Source organism: Macaca nemestrina, chromosome 7 (assembly GCF_043159975.1).
Source record: "Macaca nemestrina isolate mMacNem1 chromosome 7, mMacNem.hap1, whole genome shotgun sequence".
Taxonomy (NCBI): domain Eukaryota; kingdom Metazoa; phylum Chordata; class Mammalia; order Primates; family Cercopithecidae; genus Macaca; species Macaca nemestrina.
In genome coordinates, this window is record NC_092131.1 from 33,861,097 (window position 1) to 33,885,860 (window position 24,764).

General features: G+C 42.3%; 1 protein-coding gene across 6 annotated transcripts in view; it reads right to left on the bottom strand.

Annotated features, from left to right (window-relative positions):
- Positions 1-24,764, bottom strand: part of LOC105495808 (basal body orientation factor 1) — a 65,107-nt gene that overhangs the window by 23,841 nt on the left and 16,502 nt on the right. For 5 of the 6 annotated variants that reach the window (XR_011625738.1, XM_011765607.3, XM_071099867.1 and 2 more), the window contains 8 exons: positions 24,293-24,436; positions 17,853-17,933; positions 12,723-12,793; positions 10,827-10,971; positions 8,625-9,118; positions 3,060-3,161; positions 1,441-1,515; positions 1,155-1,269 (listed from right to left, as the gene is read on the bottom strand). Coding sequence is in view for 4 of the 6 variants with exons in the window: in XM_011765607.3 (XP_011763909.1) it covers positions 1,155-1,269; positions 1,441-1,515; positions 3,060-3,161; positions 8,625-9,118; positions 10,827-10,971; positions 12,723-12,793; positions 17,853-17,933; positions 24,293-24,436 (1,227 nt within the window). In the remaining 2 variants the exon portion in view is untranslated. Of the gene's footprint in view, positions 1-1,154; positions 1,270-1,440; positions 1,516-3,059; positions 3,162-3,453; positions 3,572-8,624; positions 9,119-10,826; positions 10,972-12,722; positions 12,794-17,852; positions 17,934-24,292; positions 24,437-24,764 lie in introns of those variants that run through there. The other variant, XR_011625740.1, reaches the window with a different exon arrangement.

Here is a 24,764-nt window from a genome sequence, read left to right on the forward strand (position 1 = left end):
CTGGCTGGATAGAATGTCAAAACCTTCAATCACTTAAGGTGACTGGAACTTTTGTAAAATACACTTATGACCCTATTGGGCCTTTTTTTTTTTTTTTTTTTTGTGCTTTCCTAAAGATGAGGCAATAGAAATTTATAATTTGAGACTACAGTGCCCGTTGTTTTAGCTCTTATCACAGCTGGCAACTGGTAGTGATTTTTTGTTGTTGTTGTTGTTTTGTTTTGTTTTGTTTTGAGATGGAGTCTCACTCTGTTGCCCAGGGTGGAGTGGAGTGGGATGATCTCAGCTCACTGCAACCTCCGCCTCCTGGGTTCTCAATCTCCTGGCCTCATGATCCGCCCGCCTCGGCCTCCCAAAGGGCTGAGATTATAGGTGTGAGCCACTACTCCCGGCCCTGGTAGTGATATTTAATCCAATCCAACAACTATAGGCTGGGTTAAATAAAAGGTCATTATTGTCTATATTCCAAGTGGAATTAAATGTAGTCACAGAGACTCCTAACATTTTCCTTATATTTAAGGGAAATCACTTCTAAAAAACACACTAATCAGAATTGTGCTGTTCAGAGTTTCTTATTTCTTAGATGAAAAAAACTCATCAGTTATATTCATGTGATCGCAGCTAAAAAGTCAGTATTTTCTTTTTTTTTTTTTTTTTTACTCTAATGTGGCTTCATTTGAAATTTCTCAGATTCTACATTGTACTAATTGATTATGAATAACAAATTATAAATAAAAAACTCTTAAAGAGAAAAACTTGGCTTAAAAAAATCATTTCATATTTCCTTATAAGCCTTTGTCCTCTAGGTTGTAATGACTCTGACTTCCCACCTGTGATGGAAAGCCAAGAGTCACAAGGTCACTATGTTTACTCTTACATAAAAGATAGTACACATTGTGGCTAGGCTGCTTACTTCAAAAGGCAACCTATAGGTTTCCACACAAAAAGAGGCACACATTTGCATTTGCATTAGTATAATATGCATTTGTATGGATATTGATTTAAAAATTTATGTAATCTGCTAATGCTATTTATTACTCATTCCACTGATCCCTGAAGTCTCTTAACTAGTAGAGAAAATAACTGATTTAGCAAGAAGCAACATGGGGAAGGGTGACAACAATATGTATTGTTTGATAAGAGAGACTCCTTACTGTGTCAGACTCTTGAGGTCCTTTTGGAATAGTGGGTAGCACCACTTTACCAGAAGAGTCTGATATTGGAATTTGCTGGGTGATGAAGATTTTATCTTGAAGCTTACTTTCATCCCTGTAATAATGACAAAATAACAGAGCCATCAACAACTATACACACAGAAAACCTGGTTTAGAATAACAGACTTGTTAATATTATTAACTTCCAATTAGCACATTCAAGATGCCCACAAGAACCATCATGTTGGGCTCATGTTTATTACTTTAGCAACTAGAGAGCTCTTACCCAAATTCCTTTGTTTCCCCACTGTCAGAAACAACATAGTCTGGAACTGGAGGCTTAGAACTCTGGTTGTATTTCCTGTGGTAGGTGAAAGTCAACAAAGATAATGAATGAGGCAGTGTCTCCTCATGCCTTCATATTTTTTTTCATATTTTAATTTTTTTTTATTTTGTATTTTTGTGGGTGATAGTAGGTATATGTATTTGTGGGGTACGTGAGATGTTTTGATACAGGCATGCAATGTGAAATAATCACATCATAGAGAATGAAGTATCCATCCCTTCAAGTATTTATCCTTTGTGTTACAATCCAATTATACTCTTTTAGTTATTTTAAAATGTACAACTGGCCAGGTGCAGTGGCTCATGCCTGTAATCCCAGCACTTTGGGAAGCCGATGTGAGTGGATTACCTGAGGTCAGAAGTTTGAGACCAGCCTGGCCAACATGGTGAAACCCTGTCTTTACTAAAAATACAAAATTGGGGCTGGGCACAGTGGCTGAGTGCCTGTAATCTCAGCATTTTAGGAGGCTGAGGCGGGCGGGTCACCTCAGGTCAGGAGTTCGAGACTGGCATGGCTAACATGGTGAAACTCCCGTCTCTACAAAAAACACAAAAATTAGCCAGGCATGGCGGTGGCACCTGTAATCCCAGCTACTCGGGAGGCTGAGGCACGAGAATCACTTGAACCCAGGAGGCAGAGGTTGCAGTGAGCCAAGATTGCACCACTGCACTCCAGCCTGGGTGACAAAATGAGACTGCTTCTCAAAAAAAAAAAAAAAAAATTAGCCAGGCCACATGTGGCACATGTCTGTAGTCTCAGCTACTCAGTAGACTCAGGTGGGAGGATCACTTGTGCCTGGGAAGTGGAGGTTACAGTGAGCTGTGATTGTGCCACTGCACTCTGGCCTGGGTGACAGAATGAGACCCCATCTCAAAAAAAAAAAAAAAAAAGAAATTTACTTATCTTTGCAAACCAATAAAATCTTTTTTTTTTTTTTTTTTTTTTTTTGAGATGGAGTCTCGCTCTGCCGCCCAGGCTGGAGTGCAGTGGCCGGATCTCAGCTCACTGCAAGCTCCGCCTCCCGGGTTCACACCATTCTCCTGCCTCAGCCTCCCGAGTAGCTGGGACTACAGGCGCCCGCCACCGCGCCCGGCTAGTTTTTTGTATTTTTTAGTAGAGACGGGGTTTCACCGTGTCAGCCAGGATGGTCTCGATCTCCTGACCTCGTGATCCGCCCGTCTCGGCCTCCCAAAGTGCTGGGATTACAGGCTTGAGCCACCGCGCCCGGCCCCAATAAAATCTTAATATTGTTATGTTTATCTTCAGTTGCCACTCATTCAGCTGAGCAATATTGTAACTTCTTAGTAAGCACTACCTTAAACATCTAAGATGAATCTTTCCCCCCCCCCTGTAATTCCAATTCATCTTTCATTTTCATGCTCATTCATCTCCCACTCTTTATCTCTGGGAGCTGCAGTAGTTAAGCAGTAGGGCCTTTTTATATTTTCTGGTCCTTTCCCATCCCTTTAGTTCTAAGTAAGAAAAGTAAGTTCATTATTCCTATGTGGTTTCTAGATTTGATAACAACTTGGTATTTCAATGCAGAAATTGGGAGTTACCTAGAAGGACAGCCATTCATTTTTGCAAAGAGCAATCGCAAGACTTTTTCCTTCTGCTCCCAGGTCAAATCTCCAATATCCACATTTCCTTCAATATGTGTCCTGAAGAATTTCAGAGGAAAAAAATGCAAAAAGGAAAAATATCATCAAATAGGCTTCTCTTCTTTTTAAAAAATATATAATGTGTAAACGTAAGATAAATTCCATACCATAATTGAATATTATGAAACAACTACAGGCCAGGCGCGGTAGCTCACACCTGTAATCCCAGCACTTTGGGAGGCCGAGGCAGGTGGATCATCTGAGGTCAGGAGTTCGAGACCAGCCTGGACAATGAGGTGAAAACCCATCTCTGCTAAAAATACAAAAATTAGCCAGGCGTGGTGGCACATACCTGTAGTCCCAGCTATTCAGGAGGCTGAGGCAGGAGAATCACTTGAACCTGGGAGGCGGAGGTTGCAGTGAGTTGAGATCATACCACTATACTCCAGCCTTGGCAACAGAGTGAGACTCTGACTCAAAAAAAATAAAAAAAATAAAAAACTGTAATATAACATTATTTATCTAGAGACACACACAGACAAAGGGAACAAGAAAAAAAAAAAGTTTTTTAGGCCGGGCACGGTGGCTCACACCTGTAATCCCAGCACTTTGGGAGGCCAAGGTGGGTGGATCATGAGGTCAGCAGATCAAGACCATCCTGGCTAACACAGTGAAACTCCATCTCTACTAAAAAATACAAAAAAATTAGCTGGGTGTGGTGGCGGGCACCTGTAATCCCAGCTACTTGGGAGGCTGAGGCAGGAGAATGGTGTGAACCCCAGAGGCAGAGCTTGCAGTGAGCTGAGATCATGTCACTGCACTCCAGCCTGGGCGACAGAGCAAAGACTCCATCTCAAAAAAAAAAAAAAAGGAAAGAAAAAAGAAAATGAGCCAGACGTGGTGGCACGTGCCTGTAGTCCCAGCTACTCGGAAGGCTGAGACAGGAGAATCGCTTAAACCCAGGAGGTGGTTGCAGTGAACTGAGATGGCGTCACTGCACTCTGGCCTGGGCGACAGAGTGAGAATCTGTCTCAAAAAAAGAAAAAAAGTTGTTTGGTGAAATTACTGACGTGTTTTTCCATTAACATTTCTTTTTGTATTAAATATTTTACTGTGAAAACAGTGTAACAAAATTTTAAAAATAATGCATAACTTATGTAGTCTATTTTCTTACCTTCAAACAAAGCTGCAGGTAAGCTTTCCAGACAGGTCTCTATCTACACTACAACTTTCCCAGAGGATTCACAGTCTACTTTCTGTTTATAAAAGCTAACATGAGGCCTGGGCACGGTGGCTCATGCCTGTAATCCCAGCACTTTGGGAGGCTAAGGTGGGCAGATCATGAGGTCAAGAGATCAAGACCATCCTGGCCAACATGGTGAAATAAAATACACACAAAGGGAACAAGATAAAAAAAAAGTTGTTTAGTCTCTACTAAAAATACAAAAATTAGCTAGGTGTGGTGACGGGCGCCTATAGTCCCAGCTACTTGGGAGGCTGAGGCAGGAGAATTGCTTGAATCCCAGAGGCAGAGGTTGCAGTGAGCCGAGATCACGTCACTGCACTGCAGCCTGGCGACAGAGCAAGATTCCGTCTCAAAATAATAATAATAATAATAATAATAATAATAATAAAAGCTAACATGTAGAGTACTGGTATTGTAAAAAATATTTTTGTGGCCGGGCGCGGTGGCTCACACCTGTAATCCCACCACTTTGGGAGGCCAAGGCAGGCAGATCACGAGGTCAGGAGATCGAGACCATCCTGGCTGACACGGTGAAACCCCGTCTCTACTAAAAATACAAAAATTAGCTAGGTATAGTGGCACACGCCTGTAATCCCAGCTACTCGGGAGGCTGAGGCAGGAGAATTGCTTGGACCCTTCAGTTGGAGGTTACAGTGAGCCAAGATCACCACTGTACTCCAGCCTGGCAACAGAGCAAGACTCCGTCTCAAAAAAATAAATAAATTAATTAATTAAATTTAAAAGTCTAGGTTTCATCTTATGATTACCATATACTTCATTTTTTAAAAAATTTATGGCCGGGTGCAGTGGCTCAAGCCTGTAATCCCAGCACTTTGGGAGGCCGAGACGGGCGGATCACAAGGTCAGGAGATCAAGACCATCCTGGCTAACACGGTGAAACCCCATCTCTACTAAAAAATACAAAAAAAAAACTAGCCGGGCAAGGTGGGCACCTGTAGTCCCAGCTACTCAGGAGGCTGAGGCAGGAGAATGGCGGAAACCCGGGAGGCGGAGCTTGCAGTGAGCCAAGATCCGGCCACTGTACTCCAATCTGGGCAACAGAGCGAGACTCCGTCTCAAAAAAAAAAAAAAAATTTATTATTATTATTATTATTTTTTTTTTTTGAGACAAGGTCTCACTCTGTTGCCAGGCTGGAGTGCAGTGGTATCATTATGGCTCACTGCAGCCTTGAACTCCTGGGCTCAAGCATTCCTCCCACCTCAGCCTCCTGAGTAGATGGGACTACAGACACACACCATCATGCCAGGCTACTTTTTGTTTTGTTTTTTTGTAGAGCTGGGGTCTCACTGTGTTGCCCAGGCTGGTCTTTAACTGCTGGACTCAAATGATCCTCTTGCCTCAGCCTCCCAAAGTGCTGGAATTACAGGCATGAGCCACCACACCCAGTCGATTACCATATACTTCAACTGTCATTTTCATTTTCCAATCTACCATTTAAATAGATGATGTAATTTTTTTTTTTTTTTTTTTTGAGACAGAGTCTTGCTTTGCCGCCCAGGCTGGAGTACAATGGCACAATCTTGGCTCACTGCAACCTCTGCCGCCCGGGTTTAAGCGATTCTCCTGCCTCAGCTTTCTGAGTAGCTGGGATTACAGGTGTGTGCCACCACGCCCGGCTAATTTTTGTATTTTTAGTAGAGACGGGGTTTCAGCATCTTGGTCAGGCTGGTCTTGAATTCCTGACCTCGTGATGCACCTGCCTTGATCTCCCAAAGTGCTGGGATTACAGACGTGAGCTACTGCGCCCGACCCAATGATGTAATATTTTAACCACCATTTCTGCCCTGCTGATAGAGGCAATAGGACACTAAGGCTAAAGTGTTAAGGTAGTCAGTAGCAAAAATGTCACATAGAACACAGAATAGGAAGAGTCCAGTTACTGCAGTAACAATATAGACAATCATTTAACTTCCTCTGAAAATGTATAACACTTAGCATTCCATAAACAAAAGGGTATAAAGAAAACTGCCTTATATATGGTAGGGACTCAACTTACTTGATGTATTAAATAAAAAAGAGAGAAAAAAAGGAGAAATTACAGCAAATCTCTTGGTAACAGTAGTAGTATTACAGATTTCTGAATATGACAAGAAGTAAATTATAGTTTGGGCATTTTGAAGAAGAATCTTATCTATCAGAGACTACTGAGCATGTCCAGCCTTCTCAACAGCCATGTAATTCAAAACAACCTATAAAATTAGTCCTTTAAAAATAATTTAAAGCAAAAAACACATGTGGAAGATGTTAGGCTGGGCATGGTGGCTTGTGCCTGTAATCCCAGCACTTTGTGAGGCCAAGGCAGGAGGATCACTTGAGCCCAGGAGTTCCAGGCTGCAGTCCTTTTAAGTTTCTTGAGTTAGAGCCTTTGAAGAATCTAATTGCACTGGAATATAAAATAATTTTATTTCAGAATAACCTCAAATGGACTATAATTTAATCCATGGTTTATAGCGGGGAGACTGCTCTAAGAAACAAAAATGCTGACAGGAAACAAAGTTAATCATTATGTAATATATAGTCTGCAACTGTCTCAAACATTCTGTTACCTTTATCATAGTGGCAGATCTCTAAAATTTTAGAAAATTTTGGGGGACTTTTGGTTAATACAATGATGGGGGCACTACTGATCGTCCTCCAATCCATGGGACAGTTCTCTATAACAAAGAATTGTTACAAGGCCGGGCGCGGTGGCTCAAGCCTGTAATCCCAGCACTTTGGGAGGCCGAGACGGGCGGATCACGAGGTCAGGAGATCGAGACCATCCTGGCTAACACGGTGAAACCCCGTCTCTACTAAAAAAAAAAAAATACAAAAAACTAGCCGGGCAAGGTGGCGGGTGCCTGTAGTCGCAGCTACTTGGGAGGCTGAGGCAGGAGAATGGCGTGAACCCGGGAGGCAGAGCTTGCAGTGAGCTGAGATCTGGCCACTGCACTCCAGCCTGGGCGACAGAGCGAGACTCCGTCTCAAAAAAAATAAAAATAAAAATAAAAGAATTGTTACAAATAATTGTTTTGGTTTTTTGTTTGTTTTTTGAAACAGGGTCTCACTCTGTCGCCCAGGCTGGAGTGCAGTGATGCGATCTTGGCTCACTGCAATCTCTGCCTCCTGGGTTCAAGTGATTCTTGTGCCTACTGAGTAGCTGGGACTACAGGCCCCCACCACCACGCCCAGCTAATTTTTGGTTTTTGTTTTGTTTTGTTTTGTTCTTTTAAGACAGTGTTTTGCTCTTGTCACCCAGGCTGGAGTGCAATGACCTTGGCTCATTGCAACTTCCACCTCCTGGATTGAAGCGATTCTCCTGCCTCAGCCTCCCAAGGAGCTAGGATTACAGGCATGTGCTACCACACCCAGCTAATTTTTGTATTTTTAGTAGAGACAGGGTTTCACCATGTTGGCCAGGCTGGTCTCAAACTCCTGACCTCAGGTGATCCACCTTCCTCGGCCTCCCAAAGTGCTGGGATTACAGGTGTGAGCCACCACGCCCAGCCTAATTTTTGTATTTTTAATGGGACAGGGTTTCACCATGTTGGCCAGGCTGGTCTTGAACTCCTGGCCTCAAGTGATCCATCTGACTTGGCCTCCCAAAGTGCTGGGATTACAGGTGTGAGCCACCATGCCCGGCCTACAAATAATTGTTATATTAATTTTTTTAATTATATGGTTGGATAGATATTATTACCTATGAATTTCATCTCAGGATAGTAAAGAAAATAGTACAAAATATTTCTGAAAGTATGCTTATCAAAAATGTTTAACTTGGCTGGGTGCAGTGGCTCACGCCTATAATTCCATCACTTTGAGAGGCTGAGGCAGGAGGATCACTTGAGGCCAGGAGTTCAAGACCAGTCTGGGCAACACAGTGAGACCCAGCCTTTAAAAAAAAAAAAAAAATTCACCTGAATCTAATCAGGCTTTTATAACAAATTTCCAATTTACGGGAAACAAAGGAACAAGTGAAAAGATATATAATGACCTTATATAACTTACATAAAAAACAACCTATAGTACAAATAGTCTCCTTAACAAGACTTCTATCATGAGACAGAGGGGAATGTACTAAGAATACATCCAAAGCCCCACATGCTATGCTAAGCCTAGAGATTACAAAGATGAATAAGTCAGTTCCTGTCCTCAAGTAACCTACTGAGAAATCTATTCAATACTTGAATATTATAAAACTAAACTTTTCAGACTTCCTATTTCTGTAAAGGACACAAAAATAGCAGCAAAAAAGATGATAAAGTATTGCTAGTACCATTTTTCGGCCTCCAGAAGATCCTGATTCACACTATTGGTGCTGTGCTCTCTGCCATCAAATGTTCTGATTTTGGGATATTCTGTTCTTCCTGCACATGCTGCTCTCATTTTTAAATTGAAAGCAGCTTGTGCTATCTGCTTATAATGCTTCCTGCTAATTAGGATCTGTTGCTTCACTTGGTGTAGAGCATCTAAAAAGAATCTTTCCACTTCTGTTCTCTCATCCAGTATGTTCTTGGCCAGCTTCTTCACACGATTCATTTCCCTGTCCTTCATCTGAAGAAGGTGCTGCAGCTTGTCAATTTCTACCTGACCCGCTTGGTTCTCTATCATTGCGTGTTGCTGCAGTTTTAAAACTTCACTCTCAAACTCTTTGGTCATGTAACCCAGAGCAGTCTCCAAGTTTACTACCTTCTTCTGAAGGGTTTGGATTTGTGATCTCTGCTGGACAAGTTGCATAATCTTTTCCTTAATCAACAGATCATTGATCTCCTAAAAACAGAAAGAGAGGTGATTTTTTTTTTTTTTTTTTTTTTTTTTTGAGATGGAGTCTTGCTCTGTCGCCCAGGCTGGAGTGCAGTGGCACGATCTCAGCTCACTGCAACCTCCATCTCCTGGGTTCAAGCAATTCTCCTACCTCAGGCTCCTGAGTAGCTGGGATTACAGGTGCCCACCACCACACCCAGCTAATTTTTGCATTCTTAGTAGAGACAGGGTTTCACCATGTTTGCCAGGCTGGTCTCGAATTCCTGACCTCAGGCTATCCGCCTGCCTTGGCTAGGATAACAGGCATGAGCCACTGTGCCCGGCCGATTTTTTTTTTTTTTAATCATTCCAGAACTTAGGAAGTTCCTCACTAATTTCCATTACTTCATGAGATTTGAGTTTTATGCCAGGCTGAGGTGATATTTTGGTATTTTATGTAGAGAGTAACAAACATCCTAGGATCCTTGTCGGGACTTGGGAAGGCAATCTACTAATTGTGAATTTTGCTAACTAAGAAACTTTCTTGCAGCCATAAAACAAGAATGAAGGGCTGAGCATGGTGGCTCATGCCTGTAATCCTGGAGCTTTGGAAGGCCAAGGTGGATAGATCACCTGAGGTCAGGAGTTCCAGATCAGCCTGGTCAACATAGCAAAACCCTGTCTCTACTAAAAAATACAAAAATTAGCTCGCCATGGTGGTGCATGCCTGTAGTACCAGCTACTCAGGAGGCTGAGTCAGGAGAATCACTTGAACCCAGGAGGTAGAGGTTGCAGTGAGCCAAGATCATGCCACTGCATTCTAGCCTGGGTGAGAATGAGACTCCATCTCTCTCTCTCTCTCTCTCTCTCTCTCTCTCTCTCTCTCTCCCTCTCTCTCTCTCTATATATATATATACACACACACATATATATAAACTATACAGCAAAACATTAATAACTATATTGGAAACTGTGGCATATCCTTGTTGCTTATACCAATATCTATTTTCCCTTTCCCTTTCCTCCTTAGTAGTAAAACCCCAACTTCATTCAGAAAGGCAGTTAAGTCCATCTGAAAATTCCCAGTCTCCCTTGAAGTTCAGCATAGCCATTTTCTAGTCAATGATATGTAAATAGAAATGTGTGTAGGACTTCCAGAAAGACCTCTTAAAGGCAAGGCACACTTTTTTCTTTTTTTCTTCCTTCCTGCTATTTAAAGGAATGGTTAGAGCTCCAGCATCCCCCACTGGGCTGTGAGGTAAGTTTGAGGATGTAAGCCAAGTGTTGCAGAGCAGAGTTAAGGAAACTGAGTGTCTATTAACTTTGTGGCACTACCATTCCTGCTGAGGATTGCTTACCTCCAGGACTCCTTTAGGTGAAAGAATAAAAGTGTGGTGATGCCACTGATGTCAGGACTGTTACTCACAGCTAAATGTATTCCTAAGTGACTCAGGGACCAACTCTAGGCAAAGAAAAATGAATATTCTAAGGTAGTAGAGGATAAGGGTCTTATTTATGTTTCTGATATATTCTTTATAAAGTTGAGTCTAATGCTTCTTATAAGCATTATAAGATTGAGTATTTAACCTTTATAGATAAAAAAAGTGCATCATCCAGACAGATGAAAAATGGTCTCATTGTCCTTATATATCATTATTACACTCAATTTTTGGTATTTATCAACCCAATCCTTAAATAAAGAAAAAAAGGACACCAAGTCTAAATGAGAGGGAACCTTTTGATGTAAAAGTAAAGCATGACTCTCTTGCAACTTCTGGGAGTTTTTTTGTAGAGTGCCAGCTTCCTTCAGGTGATATGCCAGGGCTTTCTGGAGATAAACATTCTCTTTAAAAACATTTCTTCCAGCATCGTTCAATTGCCTGAAATAGATATAAGATCTCAAAACACAGGTCTAACTTTTAGATATTGCCAAAATAGCAAAATGATTGCTTTACCACCTGCACCCCCCAATATTAGCAATAGCGACCACCACTTATTTAGCTTATGGTGGGTACTCAATAGTTAGGTGGGAATCTTGTAATTTAAGTTCTTGCCCAATAAAAAAGTGAAAACGGCTGAATGCAGTGGCTCACATCTATAATCCCAGCACTTTGGAAGGTTGAGATGGGAGGATCACTTGAGTCTAGGAATTTGAGACCAGCCTAGGCAACACAGTGAGACCCAATCTCTAAGAAAATCTAAAAAATTAGCTAGACATGGTGGTTTGCACCTGTAGTCTGTCACAGCTACTTAGGTAGCTGAGGAAGGAGAACCACTTGAGCCCAAGAAGTCAAGGCTACAGCAGAGAGCCATGACTCCACCAGTGACAGAACGAAACGCTGTCTCAAAAATAAATAAATCAATAAAGTGAAAAGGGATGGGTTACTTCTAGTCCAAGGCAGTTAAGAGCAGGTATGAGTCTCCCATGCTCTTTCCTGTCCACATGACTGGACATGAAAAACTCAAACATGGAAGAGGTGCAAGAAGGAAGCAGCGAGGTTCCTGAATCATCTCTGGAGGAGAGCTGCCAGACCCACATAGGATTGTTCCATGAACAAGAAATAAACCATTAAGACTTGAGAGTTAGATATACTTCCACTAATATACCTCATGACAGCCCTGGTTTTATTATCTATTTATTTTTATAAACTCAGATTACTAGGAGAAGTAAATTAGCCCTACTTTTAGATGAAGAAATTTAACTTCAAGAAAGTTAAGAAATGTGGCCTGGCGCAGTGGCTCACATCTGTAATCCCAACACTTGGGGGAGGCCAAGGCAGGTAGATTGCTCGAGCCCAGGAGTTCAAGACCAGCCCGGGCAACATGGCAAAACCCAGTCTCTACAAAAAATACAAAAATTAGCTGGGCGTGGTGGCACATGCCTGTAGTCCCAGCTACTCTGGAGGCTGACGTGGGAGGATCACTTGAGCCCAGGAGGTGGAGGATGCAGTGAACCACAATCACGCCAATGTACTCCAGCCTGGGTGACAGAGCCAGACCCTGTCTCAAAAACAAAGAAACAAACAAAAAGGTAAGAAATCTTCCTAAGGTTAGTTAGCATACATGTTGAGAACCAAAGTCAAATTCAGGCTGGGCACAGTGGCTCGTGCCTGTAATCCCAATACTTTGGAAGGCCGAGGTGGGTGAATCACTTGAGGTCAGGAGTTCAACACCAGCCTGGCCAAGATGGTGAAACCCTGTCTCTACTAAAAATACAACAATTAGCTGGGTGTGGTGGCAGGTGCCTGTAATCCCAGCTACTCAGGAGGCTGAGACATGAGAATCGCCTGAACTTGGGAGGCAGAGGTTGCAGTGAGCCAGGATCATGCTGCTGCACTCTAGTCTGGGTGACAGAGTGAGACTCCACCTCAAAAAAATAAATTAAATAAATAAATAAATAAATAAGTTCAAAGCCCAGGTTCTTTGCACCACACCTTGCTGCCACAGAAAGAGTGGAGGAGAAAGGGGTAGGAGTACACAAAGAGAAACAAACAGTGAGGGACAGTAGACCAGAAAATTTGAAGCAAGTAAGCCAGAACAGAAGGGGGAAGACAAGAAGGTAAGAAGAAAACAGACCAGCAAAGAGGCAAGAGAGGCTATCAGAGTCAGAAAGGAGGCAGCAGTCTCTTACACAACAGCCTCATGGTGGGCTCTCTCTGCCAGCATTATTATCTTCTTTTCAGCCTCTTGTTCTAGTCGGTGCTAAAAAAGAAAATGGGCTACTTAAATAGTTATGCCTCTAACAACAAATTTTACTCATCAAAAAGTATTTTAGAATGTCAAATAAAAAACTCCTATCCCCATGACCTGAAAGAAGAACTCCCAAGCACTGGTGGAGGAGCCAACAAAGAGGACAGTGTAAACACAGGAACCTTAGGGTACCGCCCCATTTCCCCACTTAAGCAAGCAGTATGACATATAAGTAGGGGAGAAAAATCACTTCCATATTGGAAAGCAGAGCCAGGAGGAATTTCTGCTAAATGCACTGAAATGAGAGTTATTCATTTATTCATTCAGGAATGGAAGCCCTCAGGACTAGGCTGTTCTCAGTAGCCTCTCCCTCTACTCCACCCTAATCTTGATTTCTTTTTTACTTGGTGTAGAAAATAAAAATTAGAAGTGCTTGGCCAGTCTACAAAACACTATGAGCATTGGCCGGGCACGGTGGCTTACGTCTGTAATCCCAACACTTTGGGAGGCCGAGGCGGGTGGATCACCTGAGGTCAGGAGTTCAAGACCAGTCTGACCAACATGGAGAAACCTCATCTCTACTAAATATACAAAATTACCCGGGTGTGGTGGCACATGCCTGTAATCCAGCTACTCGGTAGGCCGAGGCAGGAGAATCACTTGACCCCGGGAGGCAGAGGTTGCGATGAGCCGAGATTGCACCATTGCACTCCAGGCTGGGCAACAAGAGCGAAACTCCATCTCAAGAAAATAAATAAATAAATAAAAAATAAAAGAATACTATGTGCAGTAATAATTACCAGATTGTTTTAGATACTGAAATTCTGTGGTGAACAAAACAGACAAGGTCCCTGATCTCATGAAGCTTATATTCTAGGGTGAAATCTAAACAATAAGCAATAATTATCATATTTTGAGCATTTACTATGTGCCAGGAACAGTTTTAAGAACATTACATGTATCATTTATCTGTCACAGCAACCCTGTAATATAGATACTACTATTATGCCCAAAAGCAGGGACTAAGGAAACAGAAAAAGAAAGGTTGGCTAGGTGTGCTGGCTCATGTTTGTAATCCTAGCACTTTGGGAGGCCAAGGTGGGATGACTGGAGCTCAGGAGTTAGAACCCAGCTCTAGGACTCCCCATCTCTGGGAGTCTCCCTCTGTTGCCCAGGCTGGAGTACGATGGCGTGATCTCGGCTCACTGCAACCTCTGCCTCCCGGGTTCGATTGATTCTTTCACCTCACCCTCCCGAGTACCTGGGATTACAGGCACCTACCACCATGCCCAGCTAATATTTGTATTTTTGTAGAGACAGAGTTTCAGCATGTTGGCCAGGCTGGTCTTAAACTCCTGACCTCAGGTGATCCACCTGCCTCAGCCTCCCAAAGTGCTGGGATTACAGGCGTGAGCTACCATGCCCAGCCAAAAAACAATTTTTTTAAATTAGGCATGGTAGTGTGTACCTGTGGTCCTGCTACTCGGAAGACTGAGACAGGAGGATTGTATGAGACTGGGAGGTGGAGGCTGCAGTGAGCCATGATTGTGCCACTGCACTCCAGCCTGGGTGACTCTGTCTTAAAAAAAAAAAAAGAGAAGAGGTTGGTGACTTGCCCAAAGTCACAAAGCTAGTAAGTGTCAGAGCAGGGATTTATATGCAGGCAATCTGATGCTATACAGTCTCCTAACAAGTAAACAAATAAAAATAATTTATAGACTGTGATAAATGCTATCAATAAAATAAATGGGGTAATAAGGTAGATAGTAACTAGAGGAGGTCATTTTATTATTTATTTATTCTTATTTTTGAGACAGAGTCTCATTCTGTCACCCAGGCTGGAGTGCAGTGGCACGATCTCGGCTCACTGCAACATCTGTCTCCCGAGTTCAGGCGATTCTCATGTCTCAACCTCTGGAGTACCTGGGACTACAGGCGTGCACCACCATGCCCAGCTAATTTTTGTATTTTTAGTAGAGAAAGGGTTTCACTATGTTGACCAGGCTGGTCACAAACTCCTGCCCTCAAGTGATCCACCAGCCTTGGCCTCCCAAAGTGCTAGGATTATAGGCATGAGCCACTGTGGCCAGCCTCATTTTAGATTAGAGTTTAGGAAATCTCTCTCTAAAGAAATGATATTTGAGCTCTAAATAAGAATGATCCAGAGCTGGAGGAACAGCATTCCAGAAAGAGGGACTAGCAATATAAAAATATGGATGTAGAGGCCAGGAGTGGTGGCTCATGCCTATAATCCTACACTTTGGGAGGCCGAAGTGGGCAGGTCACCTGAGGTCAGGAGTTCGAGACCAGCCTGGCCAACATGGTGAAACCCCATCTCTACTAAAAATACAAAAATTAGCTACTCAGGAGGCTGAGGCAGGAGAATCAACTGAACCCAGGAGGCAGAGGTTGCAGTGAGTCGAGATCATGCCACTGCACTCCAGCCTGGGTGACAGAGTGAGACTCTGTCTTAAAATGTGTGTGTGTGTGTGTGTGTGTGTGTGTGTGTGTGTGTGTATGTAGGACAGGGCTTTGTGATTCAAAGAACAGAAAGAAATAAATGGGAAAATCAAACAAACACCAATGACCTGGGAAATCCTTTATATGGCCGGTTGGGGCATGCTGAGGTATGAAGTAAGTGAACAGGCCTATTGGAAAGCCCAATGCCATGAAGCAGCAGCACCAGGGCTCAAACCAGCACAGGAGAAATATCCACAAAGTTTACACCTAACATGGGAAAGCAGACCCTACTGTGATGTGAACATTCATTCCCATCCTTCTTTTTCCTTCCCAGCTTCCACTAGTGGCGAGGAAAACAAAACATTCACTTTCCCAGTAGTGTGTGTGTGTGTGTGTATGTGTGTATGTATGTATGAGAGAGAGAGAAACAGAAAGAGAGAGAGAGAGAGAGAGAGAGAGAGAGAACAGGGCCTTGCTCTGTCATCCAGGCTGGAATACAGTGACACAATCATGGATAATTGCATCCCCGAATTACTGGGCTCAAGCAATCCTCGAGCCTCAGTCTCCACAGTAGGTGGAACGACAGTGTGTGCCACCCAGCATTCTTTATAACATGGTTCTGGTCAGTGATATGTAAGATGAAATGTGCTAGCAGCTTCTGGGAAAGTTGTTATGGCTTCCAGATAAAAGGGACAGACACAGCTGGAGTCTCCCTTCTTGTCTTGAACACAAAGCTTCAAACTGCAGTAACTGTCTTGTAACCATGAAGGGAAGGTCAGCAGCCATCTGCTCTCATATATAAAAATCATGTTTACATAAGCACTGTTACTTAGGTATTCTGTAAACTGATCAACTCTTTCTAACCTTTACTTTCTACACCAAGTAGAAAAGAGATCAAGATTAGGGTGGAATAGGCTCCTGAGAACAGCCTATTCCTGAGGGCTTCCATTCCTGACAGTGCCAGGGAGGGTCTCAGAGGGAAAGCACCAGGGTGCTGCACTTGCCCCATTTCTTCCTGGTTATTCTATACACAAACTGGAAACCTAGAGCCACTTTCTATAGCAATTCCTTTTATCTAAACCCCATAGGAGCAGGGCATGGTGGCTCATGCCTGTAATCCCAACACTTTGGGAGGTCAAGGTGGAAGGACTGCTGGAGCCCGGGAGTTTGAGACCAGCAACACAGTGAGACCCCATTTCAGTTTGTTGTTGTTGTTGTTGTTATTTGAGACAGTCTCGCTTTATCACCCAGGATGGAGTGCAGTGGAGTAGTCTTGGTTCACTGCAACCACTGCCTCCGGGGTTCAAGCAATTCTCCTGCCTCAGCCTCCTGAGTAGCTGGGATTACAGGTGCACACCACCATGCCTGGCTAATTTTTGTATTTTTAGTAGAGATGAGGTTTCACCATGTTGGCTAGGCTGGTCTCAAACTCCTGGCCTCAAGTGATCCACCCACCCTGGCCTCCCAAAGTGCTGGGATTACAGGTGTGAGCCACCATGCCAGGCCCAGCAAGACCTCATTTCTACAAAAAATAAAAATTAGCTAGGCGTGATGATACATGCCTGTAGCCCCAACTACTTAGGAGGCTGAGGTAGGAGGATTGCTTGAATCCAGGAGGTGGAGGTCAGGGCTGCAGTAAGCTGTGATTGCGCCACTGCACTCCAGCCTGGGCGACAGAACAAGACCCTGTCTCAAACAGACAAACAAACAAACAAACAAGTAACCAAACAAAACCTCATTTGCCCCACCCTCAAGTGCCTACATTCCTACCAATTTCTGAAAGAATCTATTTAATTCTTCCCTAAGAATAAAAAATTAAAGAAAAGATGAAAGAACAACCACGAGTCCTCTGAAAGGATTCTGTAGAAGTGTTCCAATGTACTTCCCACAATTTGGAGAGTTAACTTCAGAAATACAGAAAAAGTTGGAAGCTGTGTTGTGCTAAGGAACTTTTTTTTTTTTTTTTTGAGAAGGAGTCTTGCTCTACCACCCAGGATGGAGTGCAGTGGTGCAATCTCGCCTCACTGCAACCTCTGCCTCCTAAGTTCAAGCAATTCTCGTGCCTCAGCCTCCTGGGTAGCTGGGACTACAGGCACGTGCCACCACGCCTGGCTAATTTTTGTATTTTTGTAGAGATAGGATCAGGCTGGTCTCAAACTCCTGACCTCAGATGATCCACCTACCTCAGCCTCCCAAAATGCTGGGATTACAGGCATGAACCACCATGCCCAGCCTAAGCAACATTTTTTATTAGCGTCTTTACCTCAGCTTGACTAAGGAAACATCTTTGCACACATATGAGAGTGACTTCTCCACTCCCATCTTCCCTATATAATGGAGTCTTACCAGGGGAGTATCAAGCTGAGGGAGACATGTCCCAAAGCCTTCCGAAGAGGACAAGAATTTCTGAATGGGAATGAAAACAAGGACTAGGTATTGAGATTTCTAGAAGGTTTTATTTTCCCTGATTTTATTGTGCTATAATTTAGTAACAATCTTCTAATCTTATATTAAGATACCAAATGGAAGGTTGAAGTTTCAGAATGCATATAAATATACTTATGTTGCTCTAGTAAACAAAACATTTTAAATTAACCCTAATAATCTGTACCTTTTCTTCAAAAAATCTGCTTTCCAGTCTTCTAAGAGTCTCCTGATGTATCCGCTCTGTGTTTCTTAAATTCTCCTTCAGCTAAAATTAAAATAACAAACAAAAATGGTCAATAGAAAATAGGGTTCATTGGGCATATACTCAGAAATTATCAATAAGGAAACGTTTTCTGTTATACATTACCTCTTAATCCTGAACACACAGAAAAAAATCTGTGTTCCTGCCTCTGAGTATCAAATTTCCCTCAATCTTCTACAGATTGATAACATTAGTACAGTAGTCCCCCTTATGTGCAGTTTCACTTTTTGCAGTTTCAGATAACTGCAGTCAATGATGGTTCAAAAATATTAGGAGGCTGAGCACGGTGGCTCACACCTGTAATCCCAGCACTTTGGGAGGCTAAGATGGGCAGATTGCTTGAAGAAGTTTGAGACCAGACTGGGCAACATGGCTAAACCCTGTCTACAAAAAATACAAAAATTAGCTGAATGTGATGGTGCACACCTATAGTTCCAGCTACTCCAGAACTGAGGCTGAGGTGGGAGAATCATCTGGGCCCAGGAGGCAGAGACTGCAGTGAGCCCAGATTGCTCCAACCTGGGCAACAGAGCGAGATTAGTCTTTAAAAAAAAAAAAAAAAAAAAAGATGTTTTGGAAGAGAGAGAGAGAGAGACAACATTAACAAGACTTTCAAAATTAGTATCAACATACAAGTTTATAAAAATATCTACTATCCCATGGTATGTGGAGATGGATTTTTCATCTACCATTAGACTCCCTCAAAAATCTATAAATTAATAAAGCTTTCAAAAGATAAGTAGGCAGCACACATCACAAACCTTTAAAAGTTCATGTTCATTAAACCATAAATTCTACTAAGAAGTTATCCTAAAAACTAAAGATATAGGCCGGGTACAGTGGCTCACACCTGCAATCTCAGCACTTTGGGAGGCCGAGGCAGAGGATCACCTGAGGTCAGGAGTTCAAGACCAGTCTGACCAAAATGGTGAAACCCCCATCTCTACTAAATACAAAAGAAAAATTAGCCGGGCGTGGTGCCACATGCCTGTAATCACAGCTACTTGGGAGGCTGAGGCAGAAGAATTGCTTGAACCCAGGAGGCGGAAGTTGCAGTAAGCCAATTGTGCCATTGCACTCCAACCTGGGCAATAAAAGTGAAACTCCGTCTCAAAAAAACAAAAACAAAACTAAAGATATAGAAAAAGATTTCATTCCTTAGATGATCCCCACAGTTTATAATAGTGAAAATTAGGAAAAAGTCCAAATGTTCAACAGCAAGCAACCAATCAATAAATTAAGATGTATCTACCCAATGGAATTCCATGCATCTATTGAAAAAATTTTGTAGAAAATGTTTAATGGCATTGAAAAATGTTCACAATATATAAAGTGAAAAATCAGATTAACAATTTATATCATGACTTCACTTTTATAAAAATAACACATAGTTATTTTTAGATGTTTCTACAGCAGAGGAAAAAAGAAACTATACAATGGTTACATGGTGTAATTATAAGGGATGGAGTATTTTTATTTTCTAATTTTATCAGCCAAACTAAATTTGCTGTAATGAATGTTATCATTTTGTCAAAAGAAGATTAAAACTATTTTAAAAATAATAAGTGCAATCTAACAACATATGCAATATATGCTTCTTCTGTTAATCAGGTATATGGAAATCATTTTTTAATTTTTCATTTCTTTTTTTTTTTTCCTTTTTTTGGAGACAGGATCTGGCTCTGTTGCCCAGGCTGGAGTGCAGTGATTTTTTTGTAGAGATGGTGTTTTGCCACGTGGCCTAGGCTGGTCTTGAACTCCTGGGCTCAAGTGTTCTTCCCACCTTAGCCTCTGAAAGTGCTGTTATTACAGGCATGAGCCACTGTGCCCAGCCAGAAATAATTTTTTTCTTTAAAACATGTCTTGAATACCTTTTGAGAATCTCAATTTAGCAGTTCTCTTTGTAATTTGTATAATGAATTCTATATACGCAGTATAATTAATTTTCTTCCCTAATGTATACCTCCTAATTTAAAATTCATGGGCCTTCACACCTGCCACAATTCTGCTACATTTGGGATTCCACAGAACCACCTTATTTTTTCCCATAATCCAATATCTTTTGAATTTTAAGTCTTCCTCAACGGCCCACTTTGAAAGGTCTGAAATCTATTTCTCCACTAGGTGGCAACACTGTTCTTAAAAAAAATTATATCATGGCCTACTTGAATACGCACAACTAGTTCTTAATTCATTTTGATTCAGAATGTATACCTGTACATAGGCTATTTTAAGAGTTTGTGAAAAGTTAATTATGTTGATTCAATCTACAGCATTTTCATATAAAACATAACTTGTATTCCTTCCAGAAAAGTTGATATTCCTTCATTTATGTTTTTAACAAAAGACCCACTCAGCATTTAACGAAGATTGATTCAACGTTACTGTGTATCTTGTATTTCAATGAATACAAAGGACAACACTATTCATGTCTTAAATGAGTGCAATCTATTAGGGGAGATAAGATAAATGATAAATAAATGTAATATCAAGACAATATCTTTAGGTACATAAAAAGACAAGATAAAAAAGACAGAATGGGGCTAAGTGGTATAAAACGGATAGAAAATGCTATGGAAACACACAGAAAAGAAAATTATTACTTTTTTTTTTTTTAAATGGAGTTTTGCTCTTGTTGCCCAGGCTGGAGTGCACTGGTGCGATCTCAGCTCACTGCAACCTCTGCCTCCCAGGTTCAAGTGATTCTCCTGCCTCATCCTCCCAAGTAGCTGGGATTACAGGCATGTGCCATACCAGGCCCAGCTAATTTTGTATTTTTAGTAGAGACAGGGTTTCTCCATGTTGGTCAGGCTGGTCTCGAACTCCAGACCTCAGGTGATCCACCTGCCTTGGCCTCCCAAAGTGCTGGGATTACAGGCATCAGCCACCGCACCTGGCCGAAAATTATTACTTTGAAACAGGACTCTAGGGGAAGGCTTCATGGAGAACATGAATTTGAGCTGAGACTTTGAAAGACAGGTGGCTGGGCATGGTGGCTTATGCCTATAAGCCTAGCACTTTGGGAGGCCCAGGCAGGCAGACTGTTTGAGCCCAGGAGTTTGAGACCAGTCTCGGCAAGAGCGAAACCCCATCTCAAAAAAAAAAAAAAAAAAAAAAATTAGCCAGGTGTGGTGGTACGTGCCTGTAGTACTAGCTGCTGAGGAGCCTGAAATAAGAGGATCACTTGAGCCCAGGGAAGTAGAGGCTGCAGTGAGCCATGACTGCACCACTGCACTCCAACCTGGGTGACAGAGTGAGACTCTGTCTCAAGAAAAAAAAAAGAAACAAAAAAAGAGGCCAGGTGTGGTGGCTCATGCCTGTAATCCCAGCACTTTGGGAGGCCGAGGCAGGCAGATAATGAGGTCAGGAAATCGAGGCCATCCTGGCCAACCTGTACTAAAAAATACAAAAAATTAGCCAGGTGTAGTGGCACGTGCCTGTAGTCCCAGCTACTCCGAAGGCTGAGGCAGGAGAATCACTTGAACCTGGGAGGCAGAGGTTGCAGTGAGCTGAGATTGCACCACTGCACTCCAGCCTGGGCAACAGAGTGAAACTCTGTCTCAAAAAAAAAGAAAAAAAGAAAAAGAAAGATAATATTTTAATGGGCAAAGACCTACCAGGAATATATTCCAGATAAAAACAGTGTGAACAATGTAACAAAGAGACAAGATTTCAGGGATTAATGAATACCCATTTTGGGTGAATTAAAGGAAGTATGGAGGTGGGTGGGTGATGTAGTAAAAGGAGATAATAATGTTCCCAGACAGGCACAGGGTCTTGACTTTAACATTAAGGTGTGTGGACAATATTCTGTTTACAGTGGAGGAACATGAAAGACAGCTCTTCTTTATTTTATTTTTTTATTTTTATTTGAGACAGAGTCTCACTCTGTTACCCAGGCTGGAGTGCAGTGGTGTGATCTTGGCTCACTGTAACCTCCGCCTCCCAGGTTCAAGCAATTCTCCTGCCTCAGCCTCTGGAGAGCTGGGACTACAGGCACATGCCACCATGCCCAACTAATTTTTCTATTTTTTAGTAGAGACAGGGTTTCACCATGTTGGACAGGCTGGTCTCAAATCTCAGATGATCCACCTGCCTCGGCCTCCCAAAGTGCTAGGATTACAGGTGTGAGCCACTGTGCCCCACCTAAAGACAACTCTTGAAGGACATGATCAGAACTGTGATATTTTAGGCCAGGTACGGTGGCTCATGCCCATAACCCCAGCACTTTGGGAGGCCGAGGCAGGCGGATCACCTGAGGCCAGGAGTTCTTGACCAGCCTGGCCAACATGGAGAAACCTTCTCTCTACTAAAAATACAAAAAATTAGCTTAGCATGGTGACATGCACCTACAGTCCCTGTTTCTTGGGAGGCTGAGCACCAAAATCGCTTGAACCCAGTGGGTGAAGGTTGCAGTGAGCCGAGATCGCGCCACTGCACTCTAGCGTGGGCAACACAGCAAGACTCCATCTCAAAAAAAAAAAAAAAAAGAACTGTGATAATTTTAAAAGTATTTCTGTAGCTGTGTATACACTGGACCGTAGTGGTATGGTAGTTTTAAAATATGTCTACAAGTTCTTTGGCACTCTTCCCTTCAAATAATGGAACCTAATTCCCCACTGCTAGGAATGTAGGCCAGACTTAAGGATTCACTTTTAACTATTAATAATAAAATATGGTAGAAGTAATGCTACGTGACTTTGAAGGCCAGGTCATGAAAAAGATAGCTTCTGTCTAGATCTTGCTCAGATTATGCACTCTGGGTGAAGTCATCCACCAAGTCATGAGAACACTCAACCAGTTTATAAAAGGGCCCATATGCGCTAAGCGTAGTGGCTCACGCCTGTAATCCAAGCACTTTGGGAGGGCGAGGTGGCCAGAACACTTGAGGTCAGGAGTTCCAGACCAGCCTTACCAACACGGTGAAACCCTGACTCTACTAAAAAAAAAAAAAAGATATATATATATATATATATACAAAAATTAGCTGGGGGTGTTGGCGTACACCTGTAATCCCAGTTACTGGGGAGGCTGAGGCAGCCAGAATCGCTTGAACCCAGGAGGCGGAGGTTGCAGGGAGCTGAGATCGTGCCACTGCACTCCAGCCTGGGTGATGGAGTAAGACCCTGTGTCAAAAAAAAAAAAAAAAAAAAAGGCTCATAGGAGGAGAGGTCTCCCACTAATCACCAGCACCAACTTAACAGTCACTTGAGTGTGCCTCCTTGGAAGCAGATCCTCAAGCTCCAATCAAGCCTTAAGACAGATGACTGTAACCTGTGCTATACTAAAGTATTTCCTCCAGAGAAATCAGCAAATGCTACAAATCAAGACCTTTTTTTTTAACAGAGAGCTGCACACCAGTTTATATAATTTTTACCATGTGACATGCTATTTTATGCACTTTACATATATTAACTCATTTAATCCTATAACAATTCTATGAAATAGTAACTCTTATTTTATTTTTGAGACATGGTTTCATTCTGTCACCCAGGCTGGAGTGCAGTAGTGCAATCACAGCACACTGCAGCCTCAATCTCCTGGGCTCAAGTGATCCTCCCACCTCAGCCTCCCAAGTTGCTGGAACTACAGGCATGAGCTACCATGTCTGGCTAATTTTAAAAAATTTTTTGTAGAGGTGGGATTTCACTATGTTGCCTAGGCTAGTCTTGAACTCCTGGCCTCCAAAGTGCTGGGATTACAGGCATAAGCCACTATGCCTGGCTGAGATACTAACTCTTACTATCCCATTTTACAGATAAGAAAACCAAGGTATAGAAAAGTTAAGTAACTTCCTATAGTTACGAAGCTGATTTCAGCTACTTGTTCCTGGCACTCACCTGTGCCACTTATCGAATTATCAGTAATGTAATAAAACTATATTCCAAACCAAGGAAAGTAAGAGAAAGAGCACAGCAAGGTAACATAAATTTTCTGAAAGTACTCAGTGTTTCTCACCCCACTGACCCCTACCATAGAGCCTTCTAAATTTCTCTAAAACTATCATTCATCAGCCTAAACATTTTTATTTAGAAGTCTGCTACTTTTTCCCTGAGGTTTTGTAAGAACTTGTAGTTTGTTTCTTACTGAAGTCAATCCATAGGGTTACCTGCTGATAAACACAGGAGGATGTCTTGGCTGAGATTTGGTGAGTTCCCAAAGAAATCAGTGCTTAGAAAAAGAGAAGTCAAAAGTCAAGACCTTTGACATCCAGTCTGTCTTCTCCTTTTTCTCTCAAATAATTTCTAAAATGTCAAAGAGAATTCTTTGCTGTCTCACAGGAGTAAATGTTTGTGAAGGCTTCTGTAGGCATTAAATAGTTAATTCTAATTTCCTTTTTGTAAAAAAGGAATGAAACTTACATCATCTAACTCTCTCTCCACTTGGATTTTTCTCCTCTGGAATTGTCTTACTGCTTTCAGCTCTGTGTGAATCATGCCAATTTCTTTGGCTTTTTGATGGAACTGTCCCTCTAGTTCATCGATTTGCCTGGTATACTTTTGTTCCTGTATTCAAAAAAGAGGTAAACGAGTTAGGAAAAAGAACAGAAGTCCCACAGAGTCATGTTTCATTTGAAGCCTTAAGCCATTTGCATATCTTCTTTGAAGAAATACCCCCTTTTGGCCGGGCGCGGTGGCTCAAGCCTGTAATCCCAGCACTTTGGGAGGCCGAGACGGGCGGATCACAAGGTCAGGAGATCGAGACCATCCTGGCTAACATGGTGAAACCCCGTCTCTACTAAAAATACAAAAAACTAGCCGGGCGAGGTGGCGGGTGCCTGTAGTCCCAGCTACTCCGGAGGCTGAGGCAGGAGAATGGCGTGAACCCGGGAGG